This window comes from Oncorhynchus masou, chromosome 15 (genome assembly GCF_036934945.1).
Source record: "Oncorhynchus masou masou isolate Uvic2021 chromosome 15, UVic_Omas_1.1, whole genome shotgun sequence".
NCBI lineage: Eukaryota > Metazoa > Chordata > Actinopteri > Salmoniformes > Salmonidae > Oncorhynchus > Oncorhynchus masou.
Genome location: NC_088226.1, coordinates 46262563 through 46282010, shown reverse-complemented (window position 1 = coordinate 46282010; position 19448 = coordinate 46262563). Strand labels below are relative to the sequence as shown.

Genomic DNA, 19448 nt, shown 5'->3' with positions numbered 1-19448 from the left:
TGTTGAGGTGCAGATAGGGGCTGGACCAGGGTGAAGCGGTGAGGTACGGCCTCGGGGCTCGTGGGTGAAGGTGAATGAATGGACAGGGAGATTGAAGTTGTCTTCTTCTGGGACCTGAAACAGACACTGTATTAGGTCCGTTCCTCAGAGATGTCCACACGCTGACCGAGTGGCCATTTAGAGAGAGAGAACAAAACAGTGCAGTTAACGTATCACATTATCTGAGATAATAAAGATGTTGATGTCTAAAACACATTTCACTACTAAATACTCTTTACTTATTGCTCGCTCTTTGCAATAATGGTCTGCTCTCACACGTCTAATTCGATAGACACACAAAGTGGGCAGTTTGCACCTTATAAATGACTTTGGAGCCTATGAAAATACCCCCCCCCCCCAACACACAAGGACTAAGATGATGTCACTGAGAGTGAGAGCCAAGATGTTAATGTGTGAACAGAAGAGAGAATGAAGGCAGAGTGAAGACAGGAAGGGAGAGTTGGGAAATACACCGAGAGGCAATGACAGAGAAAGATAAGAAAGCGAGATAACATGAGATGAAGAACCAAGGAATTCTGCACAAATATCCTCAGTATAGAAAGTAAAACACCAAATAATGCATGCAGAGCAGAATCAGGCCGATACCCGCTAATCATGAAAATCCAGAAAAGAGCCGTTCAATTCTACAACCACCTAAAAGGAAGCGATCACCTACAGAGAGATGGACCTGGAGAAGAGTCCTCTAAGCAATCTCGTCCTGGGGCTCTGTTCACAAACACAAAGAGACCCCACAGAGCCCCAGGAAAGCAACACAATTAAACCCAACCAAATTATGAGAAAACAAAAAGATAATTACTTGACACATTAGAAAGAATTAACAAAAAAACAGAGCAAACTTGAATGCTATTTGGCTCTAAACAGAGAGTACAAAGTGGCAGAATACCTTGACTATGTACAGACTCAGTGAGCATAGCATTGCTATTGAGAGAGGCTGCCGTAGGCAGACCTGGCTCTCAAGAGAAGACAGGCTATGTGCACACTGCCCTCAAAATGAGGTGGAAACTGATCTGCACTTCCTAACCTCCTGCCCAATGTATGACCATATTAGAGACACATATTTCCCTCAGATTACACAGACCCACAAAGTATTTGAAAACAAATCCAATTTTGTTTGCGTGAAATACCAGTGTGCCATCACAGCAGCAAGATTTGTGACCTGTTGCCACAAGAAAAGGGCAACCAGAGAAGACCAAACACCATTGTAAATACAACCCATATTTATGTTTATTTATTTTCCCTTTTGTACTTTCACTATTTGCAACACTGTATATAGTCTTAATATGACATGAAATGTCTCTATTCCTTTGGAACTCTTGTGAGTGTAATGTTTACTGTTCATTGTTTATCTCACTTTTGTCTATTATCTATTTCACTTACTTTGGCCATGTACAAATATGTTTCCCATGCCAATAAAGACTTTTGAATTGAATTGATTATATTACAGAAATAGGTCAAAGGTAAAGAAACTGAGTGAATGAGTTCTGAGTTCTTAATATCACGTGCACAAGCACAGTGAAATGCCTGTCTTACAAGCTCCAAGCCCAACAACGCAGGAATCGATAGCACACAAATAAATGTACATGTATGAAGAGAGAAAGAGAGAGAGAGAGGGAGGGAGAGAGGGAGGGAGGGAGGGGAGGGAGGGAGGGAGGGAGGGGAGGGGGAGGGAGGGAGGGAGGGAGGGAGGGAGGGAGGGAGGGAGGGAGGGAGGGAGGGAGGGAGGGAGGGAGGGAGGGAGGGAGGGAGGGAGGGAGGGAGGGAGGGAGGGAGGGAGGGAGGGAGGGAGGGAGGGAGAAGGCCTGTATAAGCTTTCATGACCAGGGCAGGCAGCCTTTACCATATTAACCCATGGGGAACTCTCATTATCTAAACGAGCCAGAGTTTCACTGGCCAGGGTAAGAAAGGTCATTATAGGGGTTTATAGGTCTAGTTAAATTAGAGCAGGCAGCTAGCCTGATTACCACCTGGAGGGCCCAGCTAACCTGGACCCTACCACAGAGTTAGGAAGGGGTTAAGGGTCACAAGGTGAGGGGTAGAGAGAGGGTCATGCTGAGAGACTCGCACACACACACACATGGAGGCACACACACGTACTGAGGCATGACTCCTGATCTGGAATTTGCCAAAGATCCTCCTTCTGAGTCTGAGGATGAAGCACCTAAACAGAGGTACAGAGGAGCGGGGAAACAGAGACCTTTTAGTGGAGAGTTTACATGAATTCAAATGACATTCATTTGTTTGACAGTGAGCCCAGATATATTGGAGAAGTTGTACCGATGCACCACAGGAGGTTGGTGGCACCTTAATTGGGGAGGACGGGCTCCTGGTAATGGCTGGAGCAGAATTAGTGGAAACCATGTGTATGATGTCATTCCGTCTGCTCCTTTCCAGCCATTATTATGGGCCATTCTCCCCTCGGCAGCCTCCTGCTATGCACTCACCCTCGATGTAGACCTCTGCCGAGGTGTTGTCAGCGCCGAGACTGTTGGAGGCAACGCAGGTGTAGCGTCCCGTGTCTTCCTCGAAGGCCTCAGCAATCATCAGCGTGTACAGGTCACCGTCCCTCCAGATCTGGACGTCAGGACAGTTGTGTAGCTCCCGCCCCTCACAGAACCATCTGGAGATAACAGATGGGGGTAAGAGGGAATTTTTCGCTTAAATACCATTGCTACAAACAGCCGTAGGCCTTAACAATGTGCTGACACAAGTAAGAGCCATTTCCCAACGTAGAACAATTGAATTGATTTCAGATTCTCAGATTAGCGGTTATAATCATGACTGTGAAGAATGTGATGGAGGTCTGCCAATCAGAGTCATTAATCACCTGAGCACGGCCAAACACCTCACAAATCTGTGTTACATTGGTTTTGGGATCATTGAGATCTTTTGTAAATTCAATTGGACCAACGTCACTTGTGTGCGAGTTTATTTGTGGCTACTGTGCATCCTGTGGCATTTCTACATTAAGTAATGAGTACCATTTGATTTACTTCTCTCAACACCATGTCCACTGTGCAGCGTAAAGAGACAAAGTCGTTTCAGACCTTGTCTCAAATATATGCTTTATACCCACACCTCTACCCTTTGGGCATGTCTGAGAGAGTGTTTCCATACCTGCTTAAACTCAGCCCTGGGGCAATGACAAAACACAGAGTTACGGGAAACAGGCACCCCCCCACCCCCACCCCAGACGTCTGAGGTTCTGCCTGGGCTGGAGTGTGGCCTGGTGAAACCTGCCTGGCTCGGTACCCCCTCACAGGGCTTCACTCACTCTGGCTTTGTTCCCCTCTCTGGGTCCCAGGAGGCATGAGACAGTCTAGTCTACCACACTAAACAGGCAAGAGACAGCCGACCACACTACAGAGGCGGTCTCATCTCTGTTTACTGAGCCAACGATCAAACCAACCACTACTGACACCACCCAACTACTTCAAACACAGCCAATGACCCCTATAACCATCGCGCTCTTTCTTCTCCATGCTTCTTCCCCATGCTCATGCCCTCCTATAAAATGAGAGCACATGCTTCTGCACAGTTAACCCGAGCAGTGAGTGGGAGGAGGAGCAGCAGGAGGACGAGCAGGAATTCAGAAGATTGCAGGAAGCACAGCTGTTCCGTTCCGCTGGTCGCAGACCTCGGGACATTCCAGCCCTCTTGGCGCGTTATATAAAATGCTATGCATTCCGCTGTTTGGCTTATTATACTTTACATTATATACTCCACCCTGCTATTAATCTACCAGCCCAGATAACCAGACAGACAGATGTCACTTCATCCCCTATGATTTACACTTGATGGTGTGGGCGTGAGAGACGCTGAGAGGAGAGAGGGATGGAGAAAGTGAAAGACAGGGCTGGGTAGAAGGAGAGTATGAACGAGTGGCGTGCCAGGCAGGCTCAGACAGAAACAACGGTGTACACGACACTGTCATTATCAAAACGGGATCGCACATCGCAATTCATTAGCACCACTGACAGCTGGATGAGCCAAAGGGGTTTAGTCATCATATTCCGACAACTGGGACTGAGATAAACAAAAGGGTTATTCCCCATTATGTGTCTTAGCATGGCTAGCAAGGCTAGTCATAACACATCATATAAGTGGGACCACTGAACTGCTGCTACTGCCACAGCTCATACCTTAACCTCTCACTACAATAGACTTGGGAGTTGAGTCTCTTCCTTATCGCTCGATGAAGGGAAATAAGGGAAAGTTGGCAAGCTACAGCCTATCGTGTTGTGTGTTAAATGACAGGAAACAGAGCAGGGCTCAGAGATTGGGTGAAGGGCTGTTTAAGACATGCAGCCTCAAGCAGGAAGGCAGGGGGACCTCTTATCCAGCAGCAGCATGTCATCCACACAGGCAGCTGGAGGCCAAGAGTCAGCCACGCTCCAAACATCCACGGCTATCTCCACTGTACTGATCAAACAGACTGTGACCCACACACCAAGCCTTTGCGCAGTGCTCTTTGACCCCAGAACATGGGTTTGCTGCTTGACATGTTTTATAGTGCTCAGTAATATCAAAGGCTTTGGTTGAGGCACAGAGACAGTTACAGGGTAATAGTTCACTGAGCTGACAGCAGCAGGCAAATGAAAGTCTTGATTGTTTGAGCAATGCAATATGTCTGAGTGTTTGGGATACATTTTTTACATTATGGTAAGAGGTAAGAGAAAAGGGCATAATATGGTTGGTTCAAATCCACCTTCTGGGAATTTGCTCTGAATGGAAAATCCCGGGGATTTGTGTTTTTTCGTCCTCAGAACTCAAACTGTTTCTGTTGAGTCCCCATCTCCTTAGGGTAATCACAGTGACTCGTAGTCTCCTTCAGAACTCAAACTGTTTCTGTTGAGTCCCCATCTCCCTAGGGTAATCACAGTGACTCGTAGTCTCCTTCAGATTCTCAAACTGTTTCTGTTGAGTCCCCATCTCCTTAGGGTAATCACAGTGACTCGTAGTCTCCTTCAGAACTCAAACTGTTTCTGTTGAGTCCCCATCTCCTTAGGGTAATCACAGTGACTCGTAGTCTCCTTCAGAACTCAAACTGTTTCTGTTGAGTCCCCATCTCCCTCGGGTAATCACAGTGACTCGTAGTCTCCTTCAGAACTCAAACTGTTTCTGTTGAGTCCCCATCTCCTTAGGGTAATCACAGTGACTCGTAGTCTCCTTCAGAACTCAAACTGTTTCTGTTGAGTCCCCATCTCCCTAGGGTAATCACAGTGACTCGTAGTCTCCTTCAGAACTCAAACTGTTTCTGTTGAGTCCCCATCTCCCTCGGGTAATCACAGTGACTCGTAGTCTCCTTCAGAACTCAAACTGTTTCTGTTGAGTCCCCATCTCCTTAGGGTAATCACAGTGACTCGTAGTCTCCTTCAGAACTCAAACTGTTTCTGTTGAGTCCCCATCTCCCTCGGGTAATCACAGTGACTCGTAGTCTCCTTCAGAACTCAAACTGTTTCTGTTGAGTCCCCATCTCCCTAGGGTAATCACAGTGACTCGTAGTCTCCTTCAGAACTCAAACTGTTTCTGTTGAGTCCCCATCTCCCTCGGGTAATCACAGTGACTCGTAGTCTCCTTCAGAACTCAAACTGTTTCTGTTGAGTCCCCATCTCCCTCGGGTAATCACAGTGACTCGTAGTCTCCTTCAGAACTCAAACGGTTTCTGTTGAGTCCCCATCTCCCTCGGGTAATCACAGTGACTCGTAGTCTCCTTCAGAACTCAAACTGTTTCTGTTGAGTCCCCATCTCCCTCGGGTAATCACAGTGACTCGTAGTCTCCTTCAGAACTCAAACTGTTTCTGTTGAGTCCCCATCTCCTTAGGGTAATCACAGTGACTCGTAGTCTCCTTCAGAACTCAAACTGTTTCTGTTGAGTCCCCATCTCCCTCGGGTAATCACAGTGACTCGTAGTCTCCTTCAGAACTCAAACTGTTTCTGTTGAGTCCCCATCTCCCTCGGGTAATCACAGTGACTCGTAGTCTCCTTCAGAACTCAAACTGTTTCTGTTGAGTCCCCATCTCCTTAGGGTAATCACAGTGACTCGTAGTCTCCTTCAGTACTCAAACTGTTTCTGTTGAGTCCCCATCTCCCTAGGGTAATCACAGTGACTCGTAGTCTCCTTCAGAACTCAAACTGTTTCTGTTGAGTCCCCATCTCCCTCGGTTAATCACAGTGACTCGTAGTCTCCTTCAGAACTCAAACTGTTTCTGTTGAGTCCCCATCTCCCTCGGGTAATCATAGTGACTCGTAGTCTCCTTCAGATTCTCAGACGCTGTCCGTTTGAAATATCCCCCACTGCAGGAAAAACGCTGCAGGAACCACGCTGCAGGAACCACGCTGCAGGAACCACGCTACAGGAACCACGCTGCAGGAACCACGCTACAGGAACCACGCTGCAGGAACCACGCTGCAGGAACCACGGTGCAGGAACCACGCTGCAGGAACCACGCTGCAGGAACCACGCTGCAGGAACCACACTTCACTTCAGCTGTAGCAGAATCATTTGGACATTTGGTGGAACACCAAATTAAACACATATTGTACATAAAACAGCATATTACAAGTCATTGCATCCTTATGTTAATGTATTCACAGAGCTGTGTGCGGTAGCTGTGGTGCTGAGTGATAAGGAGGGTGTGTGTGTGTGTACAAAACATAGTGAACAGAGACCAGTAAACCTGCAGGGGAAGTGTGTTTTCCATGATCCAGACAGTCTTAGTCCAGGCCCCAAGCAGATAAAATCAACTTGTTACGGTACTGCACAAACTGAACTGTGTACTAAATACCCAAAACAAATAAAACTAGCAATCAGAGTATTCAGCAGTGGTCAGATTGAGGCTTGTTAATAATTTTCCATTGTGGTTGTGGTACAGCTCTGTCCTGCCAGCCACTCCTCCAGCTCTAAGTCTCAGTCAAACAGTGTAACACGCGATACAGCATGTGTCATACAAACTCCCTGTGTTTTATAGGCGTGAAGGAGCATGGCTTTGGATGGATTACTGTACATTCACTAGGGTCCAGTTTGGTAGAATTGCAAAAGTTTGCCATAAAGAGGGAGAACGAGTAAAGTAGGGCAGCCAGGAGCTCAAGTTGAACCTAGCAGGCAGCCAGAGTTGCAGAGTATACGTTACCCACTCCCGACGAGCACCACAATAAAACCACATATTAATCAAGCCCTAATGACCTGCTATTACGTGTAATTACTGAGTAAACTCACTTAGAGACAGGCTCCTTTTTTAATCCCCACTCCATTTAGCTCTGTTTAGCCAGGCACTGTGGAATGTGCTGAACACGACTCACTGTTCCCTCTCACTGGTCTCACTGTTCCCTCTCACTAGTCTCACTGTTCCCTCTCACTGGTCTCACTGTTCCCTCTCACTGGTCTCACTGTTCACTCTTACTGTTCTCACTGTTCCCTCTCACTTGTCTCACTGTTCCCTCTCACTTGTCTCACTGTTCCCTCTCACTTGTCTCACTGTTCCCTCTTACTGTTCTCACTGTTCCCTCTTACTGGTCTCACTATTCCCTCTCACTGGTCTCACTGTTCCCTCTCACTGGTCTCACTGTTCCCTCTCACTGTTCTCACTGTTCCCTCTCACTTGTCTCACTGTTCCCTCTCACTTGTCTCACTGTTCCCTCTCACTTGTCTCACTGTTCCCTCTTACTGGTCACACTGTTCCCTCTTACTGGTCTCACTGTTCCCTCTCACTGGTCTCACTGTTCCCTCTTACTGTTCTCACTGTTCCCTCTCACTTGTCTCACTGTTCTCACTGGTCTCACTGTTCCCTCTTACTGTTCTCACTGTTCCCTCTCACTTGTCTCACTGTTCCCTCTCACTGGTCTCACTGTTCCCTCTTACTGTTCTCACTGTTCCCTCTTACTGTTCTCACTGTTCCCTCTTACTGTTCTCACTGTTCCCTCTCACTTGTCTCACTGTTCCAGGGTAGCAGCAGGGTAGCCTAGTGGTTAGAGCGTTGGACTAGTAACCGGAAAGTTGCAAGTTCAAACCCCCGAGCTGACAAGGTACAAATCTGTCAGTTAACCCACTGTTCCTAGGACGTCATTGAAAATAAGAATTTGTTCTTAACTGACTTGCCTAGTTAAATGAAGGATACAAAAATACTGTTCTCAATGTTCCCTATTACTGGTCTCACTGTTCCCTCTTACTTTTCTCACTGTTCCCTCTTACTTTTCTCACTGTTCCCTCTCACTTTTCTCACTGTTCCCTCTTACTTTTCTCACTGTTCCTTCTCACTGGTCTCACTGTTCCCTCTCACTGGTCTCACTGTTCCCTCTCACTGGTCTCAGTGTTCCCTCTCACTGGTCTCACTGTTCCCTCTTACTGTTCTCACTGTTCCCTCTTACTGTTCTCACTGTTCCCTCTCACTGTTCTCACTGTTCCCTCTTACTGTTCTCACTGTTGCCTCTCACTGGTGTCACTGTTCCCTCTCGCTGGTCTCACTGTTCCCTATTACTGTTCTCACTGTTCCCTATTACTGTTCTCACTGTTTCCTCTTACTGTTCTCACTGTTTACTCTTACTGTTCTCACTGTTCCCTCTTACTGTTCTCACTGTATCCTCTTACTGTTCTCACTGTTGCCTCTTACTGTTTCCTCTTACTGTTCTCACTGTTCCCTCTTACTGTTCTCACTGTTCCCTCTTACTGTTATCACTGTTCCGTCTTACTGTTCTCACTGTTCCCTCTTACTGTTATCACTGTTCCGTCTTACTGTTCTCACTGTTCCCTCTTACTGTTCTCACTGTATCCTCTTACTGTTCTCACTGTTGCCTCTTACTGTTATCACTGTTCCGTCTTACTGTTCTCACTGTTCCCTCTGACTGTTCTCACTGTATCCTCTTACTCTTCTCACTGTTGCCTCTTACTGTTCTCACTGTTCCCTCTTACTGTTCTCACTGTTCCCTCTGACTGTTCTCACTGTATCCTCTTACTGTTCTCACTGTTCCCTCTTACTGTTCTCACTGTTCCCTCTTACTGTTATCACTGTTCCGTCTTACTGTTCTCACTGTTCCCTCTTACTGTTCTCACTGTATCCTCTTACTCTTCTCACTGTTGCCTCTTACTGTTCTCACTGTTCCCTCTTACTGTTCTCACTGTTCCCTCTTACTGTTCTCACTGTTCCTTCTTACTGTTCTCACTGTTCCCTCTTACTGTTCTCGCTGTTGCCTCTCACTGGTCTCACTGTTCCCTCTCACTGTTCTCACTGTTCCCTCTCGCTGGTCTCACTGTTCCCTATTACTGTTCTCACTGTTCCCTATTACTGTTCTACTGTTTCCTCTTACTGTTCTAACTGTTGCCTCTTACTGTTCTCACTGTTCTCACTGTTTCTTCTTACTGTTCTCGCTGTTCCCTCTTACTGCTCTCATGGTTCCCTCTTACTGTTTTCACTGTTTCCTCTTACTGTTCTCACTGTTTCCTCTCACTGGTCTCACTGGTCTCACAGTATCCTCTTACTGTTCTCACTGTTGCCTCTTACTGTTCCCTCTTACTGTTCTCACTGTTCCCTCTCACTGGTCTCACTGGTCTCACAGTATCCTCTTACTGTTCTCACTGTTGCCTCTTACTGTTCCCTCTTACTGTTGTCACTGTTCCCTCTCACTGGTCTCACAGTATCCTCTTACTGTTCTCACTGTTGCCTCTTACTGTTCCCTCTTACTGTTCTCACTGTTCCCTCTCACTGGTCTCACTGGTCTCACAGTATCCTCTTACTGTTCTCGCTGTTGCCTCTTACTGTTCTCGCTGTTGCCTCTCACTGGTCTCACTGTTCCCTCTCACTGTTCTCACTGTTTCCTCTCACTGTTCTCACTGTTCTCTCTTACTGTTCTCACTGTTCCCTCTTACTGCTCTCACTGTTCCCTCTTACTGTTCTCACTGTTCCCTCCTACTGTTCTCACTGTTCCCTCTTACTGTTCTCACTGGTCTCACTGTTCCCTCTTACTGTTCTCGCTGTTGCCTCTTACTGGTCTCACTGTTCCCTCTCACTGTTCTCACTGTTCCCTCTCGCTGGTCTCACTGTTCCCTATTACTGTTCTCATGGTTCCCTCTTACTGTTTTCACTGTTTCCTCTTACTGTTCTCACTGTTCCCTCTTACTGCTCTCACTGTTCTCACTGTATCCTCTTACTGTTCTCACTGTTGCCTCTTACTGTTCCCTCTTACTGTTCTCACTGTTCCCTCTTACTGTTCTCACTGTTCCCTCTTACTGTTCTCACTGTTCTCACTGTTCCCTCTTACTGGTCTCATTGTTCCCTCTTACTGTTAACACTGTTCTCTCTTACTGTTCTCGCTGTTTTCTCTCACTGGTCTCACTGTTCCCTCTCACTGTTCTCACTGTTCCCTCTCGCTGGTCTCACTGTTCCCTATTACTGTTCTCACTGTTCCCTATTACTGTTCTCACTGTTTCCTCTTACTGTTCTCACTGTTCTCACTGTTCCCTCTTACTGTTCTCACTGTTCCCTCTTACTGGTCTCACTGTTCCCTCTCACTGTTCTCACTGGTCTCACTGTTTCCTCTTATTGTTCTCACTGTTCTCACTGTTCCCTCTTACCGTTCTCACTGTTCCCTCTTACTGTTCTCACTGTTCCCTCTTACTGTTCTCACTGTTCCCTCTTACTGTTCTTGCTGTTGCCTCTCACTGATCTCACTGTTCCCTCTCACTGTTCTCACTGTTCCCTCTCGCTGGTCTCACTGTTCCCTCTCGCTGGTCTCACTGGTCCCTATTACTGTTCTCACTGTTTCCTCTTACTGTTCTCACTGTTGCCTCTTACTGTTCTCACTGTTTCCTCTTACTGTTCACACTGTTCCCTCTTACTGTTCTCACTGTATCCTCTGACTGTTCTCACTGTATCCTCTGACTGGTCTCACTGTTGCCTCTTACTGTTTCCTCTTACTGTTCTCACTGTTCCCTCTTACTGTTCTCACTGTTCTCACTGTTCCCTCTTACTGTTCTCACTGTTCTCTCTTACTGTTCTCACTGTTCCCTCTTACTGCTCTCACTGTCCCCTCTTACTCTTCTCACTGTTCCCTCTTACTGTTTTCACTGTTCCCTCTTACTGTTCTCACTGGTCTCACTGTTCCCTCTTACTGTTCTCACTGTTGCCTCTCACTGGTCTCACTGTTCCCTCTCACTGTTCTCACTGTTCCCTCTCGCTGGTCTCACTGTTCCCTATTACTGTTCTCACTGTTCCCTATTACTGTTCTCACTGTTCCCTATTACTGTTCTCACTGTTCCCTATTACTGTTCTCACTGTTTCCTCTTACTGTTCTCACTGTTCCGTCTTGCTGTTCTCACTGTTCTCACTGTATCCTCTTACTGTTCTCACTGTTGCCTCTTACTGTACCCTCTTAATGTTCTCACTGTTCTCACTGTTCACTCTTACTGTTCTCACTGTTCTCACTGTTCCCTCTTCCTGATCTCACTGTTCCCTCTTACTGTTCTCACTGTTCCCTCTTACTGTTCTCGCTGTTCTCTCTCACTGGTCTCACTGTTCCCTCTCACTGTTCTCACTGTTCCCTCTCGCTGGTCTCACTGTTCCATATTACTGTTCCCTCTTACTGTTCTCACTGTTCCCTATTACTGTTCTCACTGTTTCCTCTTACCTTACTGTTCTCACTGTTCTCACTGTTTCCTCTTACTGTTCTCACTGTTCCCTCTTACTGGTCTCACTGTTCCCTCTCACTGTTCTCACTGGTCTCACTGTTCCCTCTTACTGTTCTCACTGTTCCCTCTTACTGTTCTTGCTGTTGCCTCTCACTGATCTCACTGTTCCCTTTCACTGTTCTCACTGTTCCCTCTCGCTGGTAAACTGTTCCCTCTCGCTGGTCTCACTGTTCCCTATTACTGTTCTTACTGTTCCCTATTACTGTTCTCACTGTTTCCTCTTACTGTTCTCACTGTTGCCTCTTACTTTTCTTACTGTTTCCTCTTATTGTTCTCACTGTTCCCTCTTACTGCTCTCACTGTTCCCTCTTACTGTTCTCACTGTTCCCTCTTACTGTTTTCACTGTTTCCTCTTACTGTTCTCACTGTTCCCTCTTGCTGCTCTCACTGTTCTCACTGTTCCCTCTTACTGTACTCACTGTTCCCTCTTGCTGTTCTCACTGTTCCCTCTTACTGCTCTCACTGTTCTCACTGTATCCTCTTACTGTTCTCACTGTTGCCTCTTACTGTTTCCTCTTACTGTTCTCACTGTTCCCTCTTACTGTTCTCACTGTTGCCTCTTACTGTTTCCTCTTACTGTTCTCACTGTTGCCTCTTACTGTTCTCACTGTTTCCTCTTACTGTTCTCACTGTTCCCTCTTACTGCTCTCACTGTTCCCTCTTACTGCTCTCACTGTTCTCACTGTATCCTCTCACTGTTCTCACTGTTCCCTCTTACTGTTCTCACTGTTCTCACTGTTCCCTCTTACTGTCTTCACTGTTTTTACTTTTTTTTAAAATTCAACTTTTATTTAACTAGGCAAGTCAATTAAGATCACATTTTTTATTTACAATGATGTCCTAGCAAAAGGCCCCCTGCGGGGGGCACAAAAAACATAGGTCCAGACACACACCACGACAAGAGAGACACAACAACACTATAGAACGAGAGACCTAGGACAACACAACTGTTCTCACTGTTCCCGATGGAGCAGCACTAGGCTGGGCTGGCTGGTCCAGATGTGGCCTAGCAGTGGTGGGTAATGCAACCCTCAGACAGAGAACAGGAGGAAGTGGGCCTTCAGTAGGTCAGGATGTAGGTGTGGGTGTGAGAGCAGGACGCAGCCACGGTGCATTAATGACCTTGAACGATCTGAATGATAGCCATTCAATAAGAATTTCTTAAATTCCACACCCTTCACCTTCACCACCCTCTTCCTCTTACACACCCTGTACAATAACATTATGAAACACACACACACACACACAATGGCCGGGTGTGTTTCTAGGAGCAACTACCTGAGTGTTTTAGCCATGGCCTCTCCTTTCCTCTCCCACCCCTAGGCACCAAGCCAGAGGACATCCAGACATCCCCCAACCCTCCCCCAAGCACACGTTGACTAGACCTTCATTAGAGCCTCGACTACAACCCTCCATCCGTCAGAACAGCTGATCCTACCAGCTTTACAAAGAAATCTGAGGTGAGCAAAGTTCTGTACAGTATCCAACAGAGTATTTCTCAGAGGGAGTGGGGAGTAGGGGAGCTGGTTATTGTGAATGTCGCTCATTGAGGCATGATAGAAATGTAGCGATCTTAAAATCTGGCTATTTGGTCCTTTGAATATGTGGGTCGTTCCACAAAATAAGTTCCTTTTGCATCCCTTTGATATATTAAGTAGAAATTGGGCACCAATATTTAATTTTAAAATCCAGTTATATTAAATGTGGCCTTTAATAAAGACCACGTGAAGAATTAAATCAATTAGATTTTTAAGACAGCTAAAGACAGCTAAAGTACCACATTTCTGCATTTGGACATTTCCCTCTGTGCACCCTCTGCAACTTCGAGGAAGAGTATAACCCACTAACCCCAACATATAACCATCTGTCACGCCCTGGTCTTAGTATTTTGTGTTTTCTTTATTATTTTGGTCAGGCCAGGGTGTGACATGGGTTTATTATGTGGTGTGTTTAGTCTTGGGCTTTTTGTAGGTATTGGGATTGTGGTATAGTGGGGTTTTCTAGAAAAGTCTATGGTTACCTGAAGTGGTTCTCAATCAGAGGCAGGTGTTTATCGTTGTCTCTGATTGGGAACCATATTTAGGCAGCCATATTCTTTGAGTGTTTCGTGGGTGACTGTTCCTGTCTCTGTGTTAGTTTGCACCAGCATAGGCTGGTTCGGTTTTTCACGTTGTTTGTTTTGTATTATGTTCATGTTTGAGTTTTCCTTTATTAAAGAACATGAACACCAACTACGCCGCATTTTGGTCCGATCCTTGCTACACCTCCTCTTCAGAGGAGGAGATAGAAGAAAACCGTAACACCATCATTGTACAGCCCTAGTTATTTTGTTGCTTTAACATTTCATTTGAACATTTCCCTCGTTTTAAGGTCAACTCTGTTACGTGCACTGAACTCTCGTTTTAAAATGGTGAAAATATACCTTCATTTAAAAAAAAATCTAAGTAAACATTGAACATCTAATAGTCAAATCATAGTGTAAAACCAGGTGAGCTTCCCGTCCCCCTGTCACAAAGGGATTTATGGCTGATTAAAGATAATAATCAACCCTGTTACGGTCAACCCTGTTACGGTTAACCCTGATAATAGACACTTACTATAGTCCTTTTTTTATTTAACCTGTTGAGATGGGAAAACATGTATTTTTTTATGAAGTTGAACATGTGCTCTTTTTTGGACCAAGTTACAATTCTCAAAAGGCACTGAATTGGTGGAACGACCCATCTGTTGCACCATACATCAGTGCCAACACACAGGCTGATCCGCCCAAAATGCCAAAATGACAAGACAGAACATGAACATAGCATTGTAAAGGGTGAGACAAAACCATGTACATGGTGCGTGCCTAGGTCCACAGTCACCTCATCTGATCCTGTTGTTATTTGCTGCAGTTGATGGAAAGATTTACAGAGTGCAGCTCAGTTTCACCGCAAGACCCAATAGAGAAAAGGAAAGAGCAGACCGAGAGAAAGACAGAGGGAGAGACAGAGAAAGAGAGAGGGTGTGATTCCATCAGGACAGAGGCACATAGGGTTAGATGCCAGCACACATACCCACTCCCCAAAAGTGTATATGAGGATAGAGTATACACGTACAGTATGTAAGGCATAAATACATCACTGTCTCTTACATGCTGACCAGACCGGACACGCCGCGTGCATGAGAATTGTAAAATACATTTACACATACATGTTATTCAATCATTGCGGTTTACCGTTTTATCTGTGGATTAATTGTCAGAGTTGAGAACCTTGTGCATTTCAGTTAAATAACAATCCAATGTTTATATCCCAGGACAAGTTAGCTAGCAACAGCAAGCTAGCTAGCAAAATTGCCATAAATGTTTAATGCTTTTTGACCTGGCCCCAAATGAATATAATTGTTTGTTCTGATATTTCAACCTGCGTGTCCTGATCGCTTCTGGTGTGGGTGAACAAAATGAATGTGCGCGCTATGGCGGACGCATGTTAGTCATCTCTCCCTCTAATGCTCAATCTCTCCTGTACTTAAAAAAAATAATATTATTTCACCTTTATTTAACCAGGTAGGCTAGTTGAGAACAAGTTCTCATTTGCAACTGCGACCTGGCCAACATAAAGCATAGCAATTCGACACATACAACAACACAGAGTTACACAAGGAATAAATAAAACATAGTCAATAATACAATAGAACAAAAGAAAACAAAAAGTCTATATACAGTGAGTGCAAATGAGGTAAGATATGGGAGTTAAGACAATAAATAGGCCATGGTGGCGAAGTAATTACAATATAGCAATTAAACACTGGAATGGTAGATGTGCAGAAGATGAATGTGCAAGTAGAGATACTGGGGTGCAAAGGAGCAAGATAAAAAAAATACTGTATGGGGATGAGGTAGGTAGATAGATGGGCTGTTTACAGATGGGCTATGTACAGGTGCAGTGATCTGTGCGCTGCTCTGACAGCTGGTGCTTAAAGCTAGTGAGGGAGATATGGGTCTCCAGTTTCAGAGATTTTTGCAGTTTGTTCCAGTCATTGGCAGCAGAGAACTGGAAGGAAAGACAACCAAAGGAGGAATTGGCTTTGGGGATGACCAGTGAGAAATTCCTGCTGGAGCGCGTGCTACGAGTGGGTGCTGCTATGTTGACCACTGAGCTGAGATAAGGCGGGGCTTTACCTAGCAGAGACTTGTAGATAACCTGTAGCCAGTGGGTTTGGCGACGCGTATGAAGCGAGGGCCAACCAACGAGAGCGTACAGGTCGCAATGGTGGGTAGTGTATGGGGCTTTGGTGACAAAACGGATGGCACTGTAATAGACTGCATCCAGTTTGTTGAGTAGAGTGTTGGAGGCTATTTTATAGATGACATCACTGAATTTGAGGATCGGTAGGATGGTCAGTTTTATGAGGGTATGTTTGACAGCATGAGTGAAGGATGCTTTGTTGCGATATAGGAAGCCAATTCTAGACTTAGTTTTGGATTGGAGATGCTTAATGTGAGTCTGGAAGGAGAGTTTACAGTCTAACCATACACCTAGGTATTTGCAGTTGTCCACGTATTCTAAGTCAGAGCTGTCCAGAGAAGTGATGCTGGACATGCGAGCAGGTGCGGGCAGTGATCGGTTGCATAGCATGCATTAGTTTTCATGGAGGCCATGCACGGAGAGTTGTATGGCATTGAAGCTCGTCTGGAGGGTTGTTAACACAGTATCCAAAGACGGGCCAGAAGTATACAGAATGGTGTCGTCTGCGTAGAGGTGTACCAGAGAATCACCAGCAGCAAGAGCAACATCATTGATGTATACAGAGAAGAGAGTCGGCCCGTGAATTGAACCCTGTGGCACCCCCATAGAGGCAGCCAGAGGTCCGGACAACAGGCCCTCCGATTTGACACACTGAACTCTATCAGAGAAGTAGTTGGTAAACCAGGCCAGGCAGTCATTTGAGAAACCAAGGCTGTCGAGTCTGCCAATAAGAATGTAGTGATTGACAGAGTCGAAAGCCTTGGCCAGGTCAATGAAAACGGCTGCACAGTAATGTCTCTTATCGATGGCGGTTATGATGTCGTTTAGGACCTTGAGCGTGGCTGAGGTGCACCCATGACCAGCTCTGAAACCAGATTGCATAGCGGAGAAGGTACGGTGAGATTAGAAATGGTCGGTAATCTGTTTGTTAACTTGGCTTTCGAAGACCTTAGAAAGACAGGGTAGGATTAATATCGGTCTGTAGCAGTTTGGGTCTAGAGTGTCACCCCCTTTGAAGAGGGGGATGACCGTGGCAGCTTTCCAATCTTTGGGAATCTCGGACGATAAGAAAGAGAGGTTGAACAGGCTAGTAATAGGAGTTGCAACAATTTCGGCAGATCATTTTAGAAAGAGTGGGACCAGCTTGTCTAGCCCGGCTGACTTGTAGGGGTCCAGATTTTCAGCTCTTTCAGAACATCAGTTGTCTGGATTTGGGTAAAGGAGAAATGGTGGGTGCTTTGGTGGGTTGCTGGGCAGTTGACCGGGGTAGGGGTAGCCAGGTGGAAAGCATGGCCAGCCGTAGAGAAATGCTTATTGAAATTATTAATTATAATGGATTTATCGGTGGTGACAGTGTTTCCTTGCCTCAGTGCAGTGGGCAGCTGGGAGGAGGTGCTCTTATTCTCCATGGACTTTACAGTGTCCCAGAACTTTTTTGAGTTAGAGCTATAGGATGCAAATTTTTGTTTGAAAAAGCTAGCCTTATCTTTCCTAACTGCCTGTGTATATTTGTTCATAACTTCCCTGAAAAGTTGCATATCACGGGGCCTATTCGATGCTAATGCAGAACGCCACAGGATGTTTTTGTGCTGGTCAGGGGCAGACAGGTCTGGAGTGAACCAAGGACTATATCTATTCCTAGTTCTACATTTTTTGAGGGGCATGCTTATTTAAGATGGTGAGGAAGGCCCTTTTAAAGAATAGCCAGGCATCATCTACTGATGGGATGAGGTCAATGTCACTCCAGGATACCCCGGCCAGGTCGATGAGAAAGGCCTGCTCGCAGAAGTGTTTCAGGGAGCGTTTGACAGTGATGAGTGGAGGCCGTTTGACCACTGACCCATTACGGATGCAGGCAATGAGGCAGTGATCGCTGAGATCTTGATTGAAAACAGCAGAGGTGTATTTGGAGGGTGAGTTATTTAGGATGACATCTATGAGGGTGCCCGTGTTTACGGATTTGGAGTTGTGCCTGACTATTGATAATTTGTGAGATTGAGGGCATCAAGCTTGGATTGTAGGATGGCCGGGGTGTTAAGCATGTCCCAGTTTAGGTCACCTAGTAGCACGAGCTCAGAAGATAGATGGAGGGCAATCAATTCACACATGGTATCAAGGGCACAGCTGGGGCAGAGGGAGGTCTATAGCAAGCGGCAACAGTGAGAGACTTGTACTGTACTGACCACAGGATTCAAGCAAAGTGCAACTGGACTGAAGCAGCACTTAAGTCTTTATTGATCATTACAAACTGCACAATAAAGTTGAAATAAAATGGTTCTCCAGTGAATTTTTGTCAATTTTTTATATAAAAAGTATTCAATAATGCCCTTGGGAGAGTTTCAAATACAAGCAGAGACCACAGTCTGTACAAGTACAAGCTCTAGAGCCAGATAGTTTTTTTGTGTCAGTGTCATGCAAACTCTCCAAACACACAAATACATCCACACTCCCAGACCCACCCACACTCACAGACATAAGTAAACTCTTTCACTAATGCACATACACCAAATGAGGAGCAGTATCAATCTCCTCACTTAATCCATAAATGGTCACCTGACCGTGAAATGTCATGCAAACTCTAGGTCTCTTGGGAGGTTTGAAGAGCTTGTGCAGACATCTCTGTGAATCGATCTAAAAGCACGATGACACATGAAGGCTTTGGAAGATTGTGTACGCATAAGGCCGGGTCTCATCACTTTATGGGGAAATAATCTCTCCCTATCACAGCTCCCTACGCACCCAACAACATAACGCACTTATTTCATCAATTCATTTCTTGGCAAATGACACAGGCATCATTATTCCATATGGATATACTCAGAATCATAACAAGTTCATCTGAAAACGGATTCGAAAAAAAGGGCAAATGGTTTACAGACTAATCTTGACCATATGTGTATGATCTGGGCACGGCACTGGCAGAAGTGCTGACAGCAGCACAGAAAACCCTGTTTAAGATCCTATTTCTCTGTCTGCTTTCTCTCTCTGGGGGAGGAATAATGTCACCAGGAAATATGGAAAGTCTTAGTTGGCATCAGATATTGTGAAGCTCGGGTTAGATGAGGCCATGACGAATCAATGTTTATGTTCATGCCACAGTCCCTCCAGGTGTGTTTGTGTGTGTGTGTGTGTGTGTGTGTGTGTGTGTGTGTGTGTATGTGTGTGTTTGTGTGTGTGTGCGTGGTATGATTTTGGCTGTACACAAACCCATCTAACTAAATTTGTGGAAAGTGCAATTTGATGCTTGGGTAGCCATTTATATCAGGCAGGGTTATGGGTAATGGGCCAGGGTTCAGGGCGACTATTCTGAACAGAGGACAGTTGGAGTAGATCGAGAGAGAGAGAGAGAGAGAGAGAGAGAGAGAGAGAGAGAAGCTCCACGGAGACAGTGAAAGATGCATGTGCAGCAGTTGAGCTGTAAGTGATTAATATTTATGCACACACACACACACACACACACACGAATGCACACACGCACACAAACT

The 19448-nt window shown here is 45.7% G+C and overlaps 1 protein-coding gene across 8 annotated transcripts in view; it reads right to left on the bottom strand.

Moving 5' to 3' along the window:
- LOC135556325 (palladin-like) overlaps positions 1-19448 on the bottom strand; it is a 121272-nt gene that overhangs the window by 62321 nt on the left and 39503 nt on the right. For 6 of the 8 annotated variants that reach the window (XM_064989431.1, XM_064989432.1, XM_064989436.1 and 3 more), the window contains 3 exons: positions 2502-2677; positions 2155-2218; positions 1-114 (listed from right to left, as the gene is read on the bottom strand). The exon at positions 1-114 is cut by the window's left edge and continues 4 nt beyond it. In XM_064989431.1, coding sequence (XP_064845503.1) covers positions 1-114; positions 2155-2218; positions 2502-2677 — 354 coding nt within the window. Of the gene's footprint in view, positions 115-2154; positions 2219-2501; positions 2678-4389; positions 4496-19448 lie in introns of those variants that run through there. The other 2 variants (XM_064989437.1, XM_064989433.1) reach the window with 2 other exon arrangements.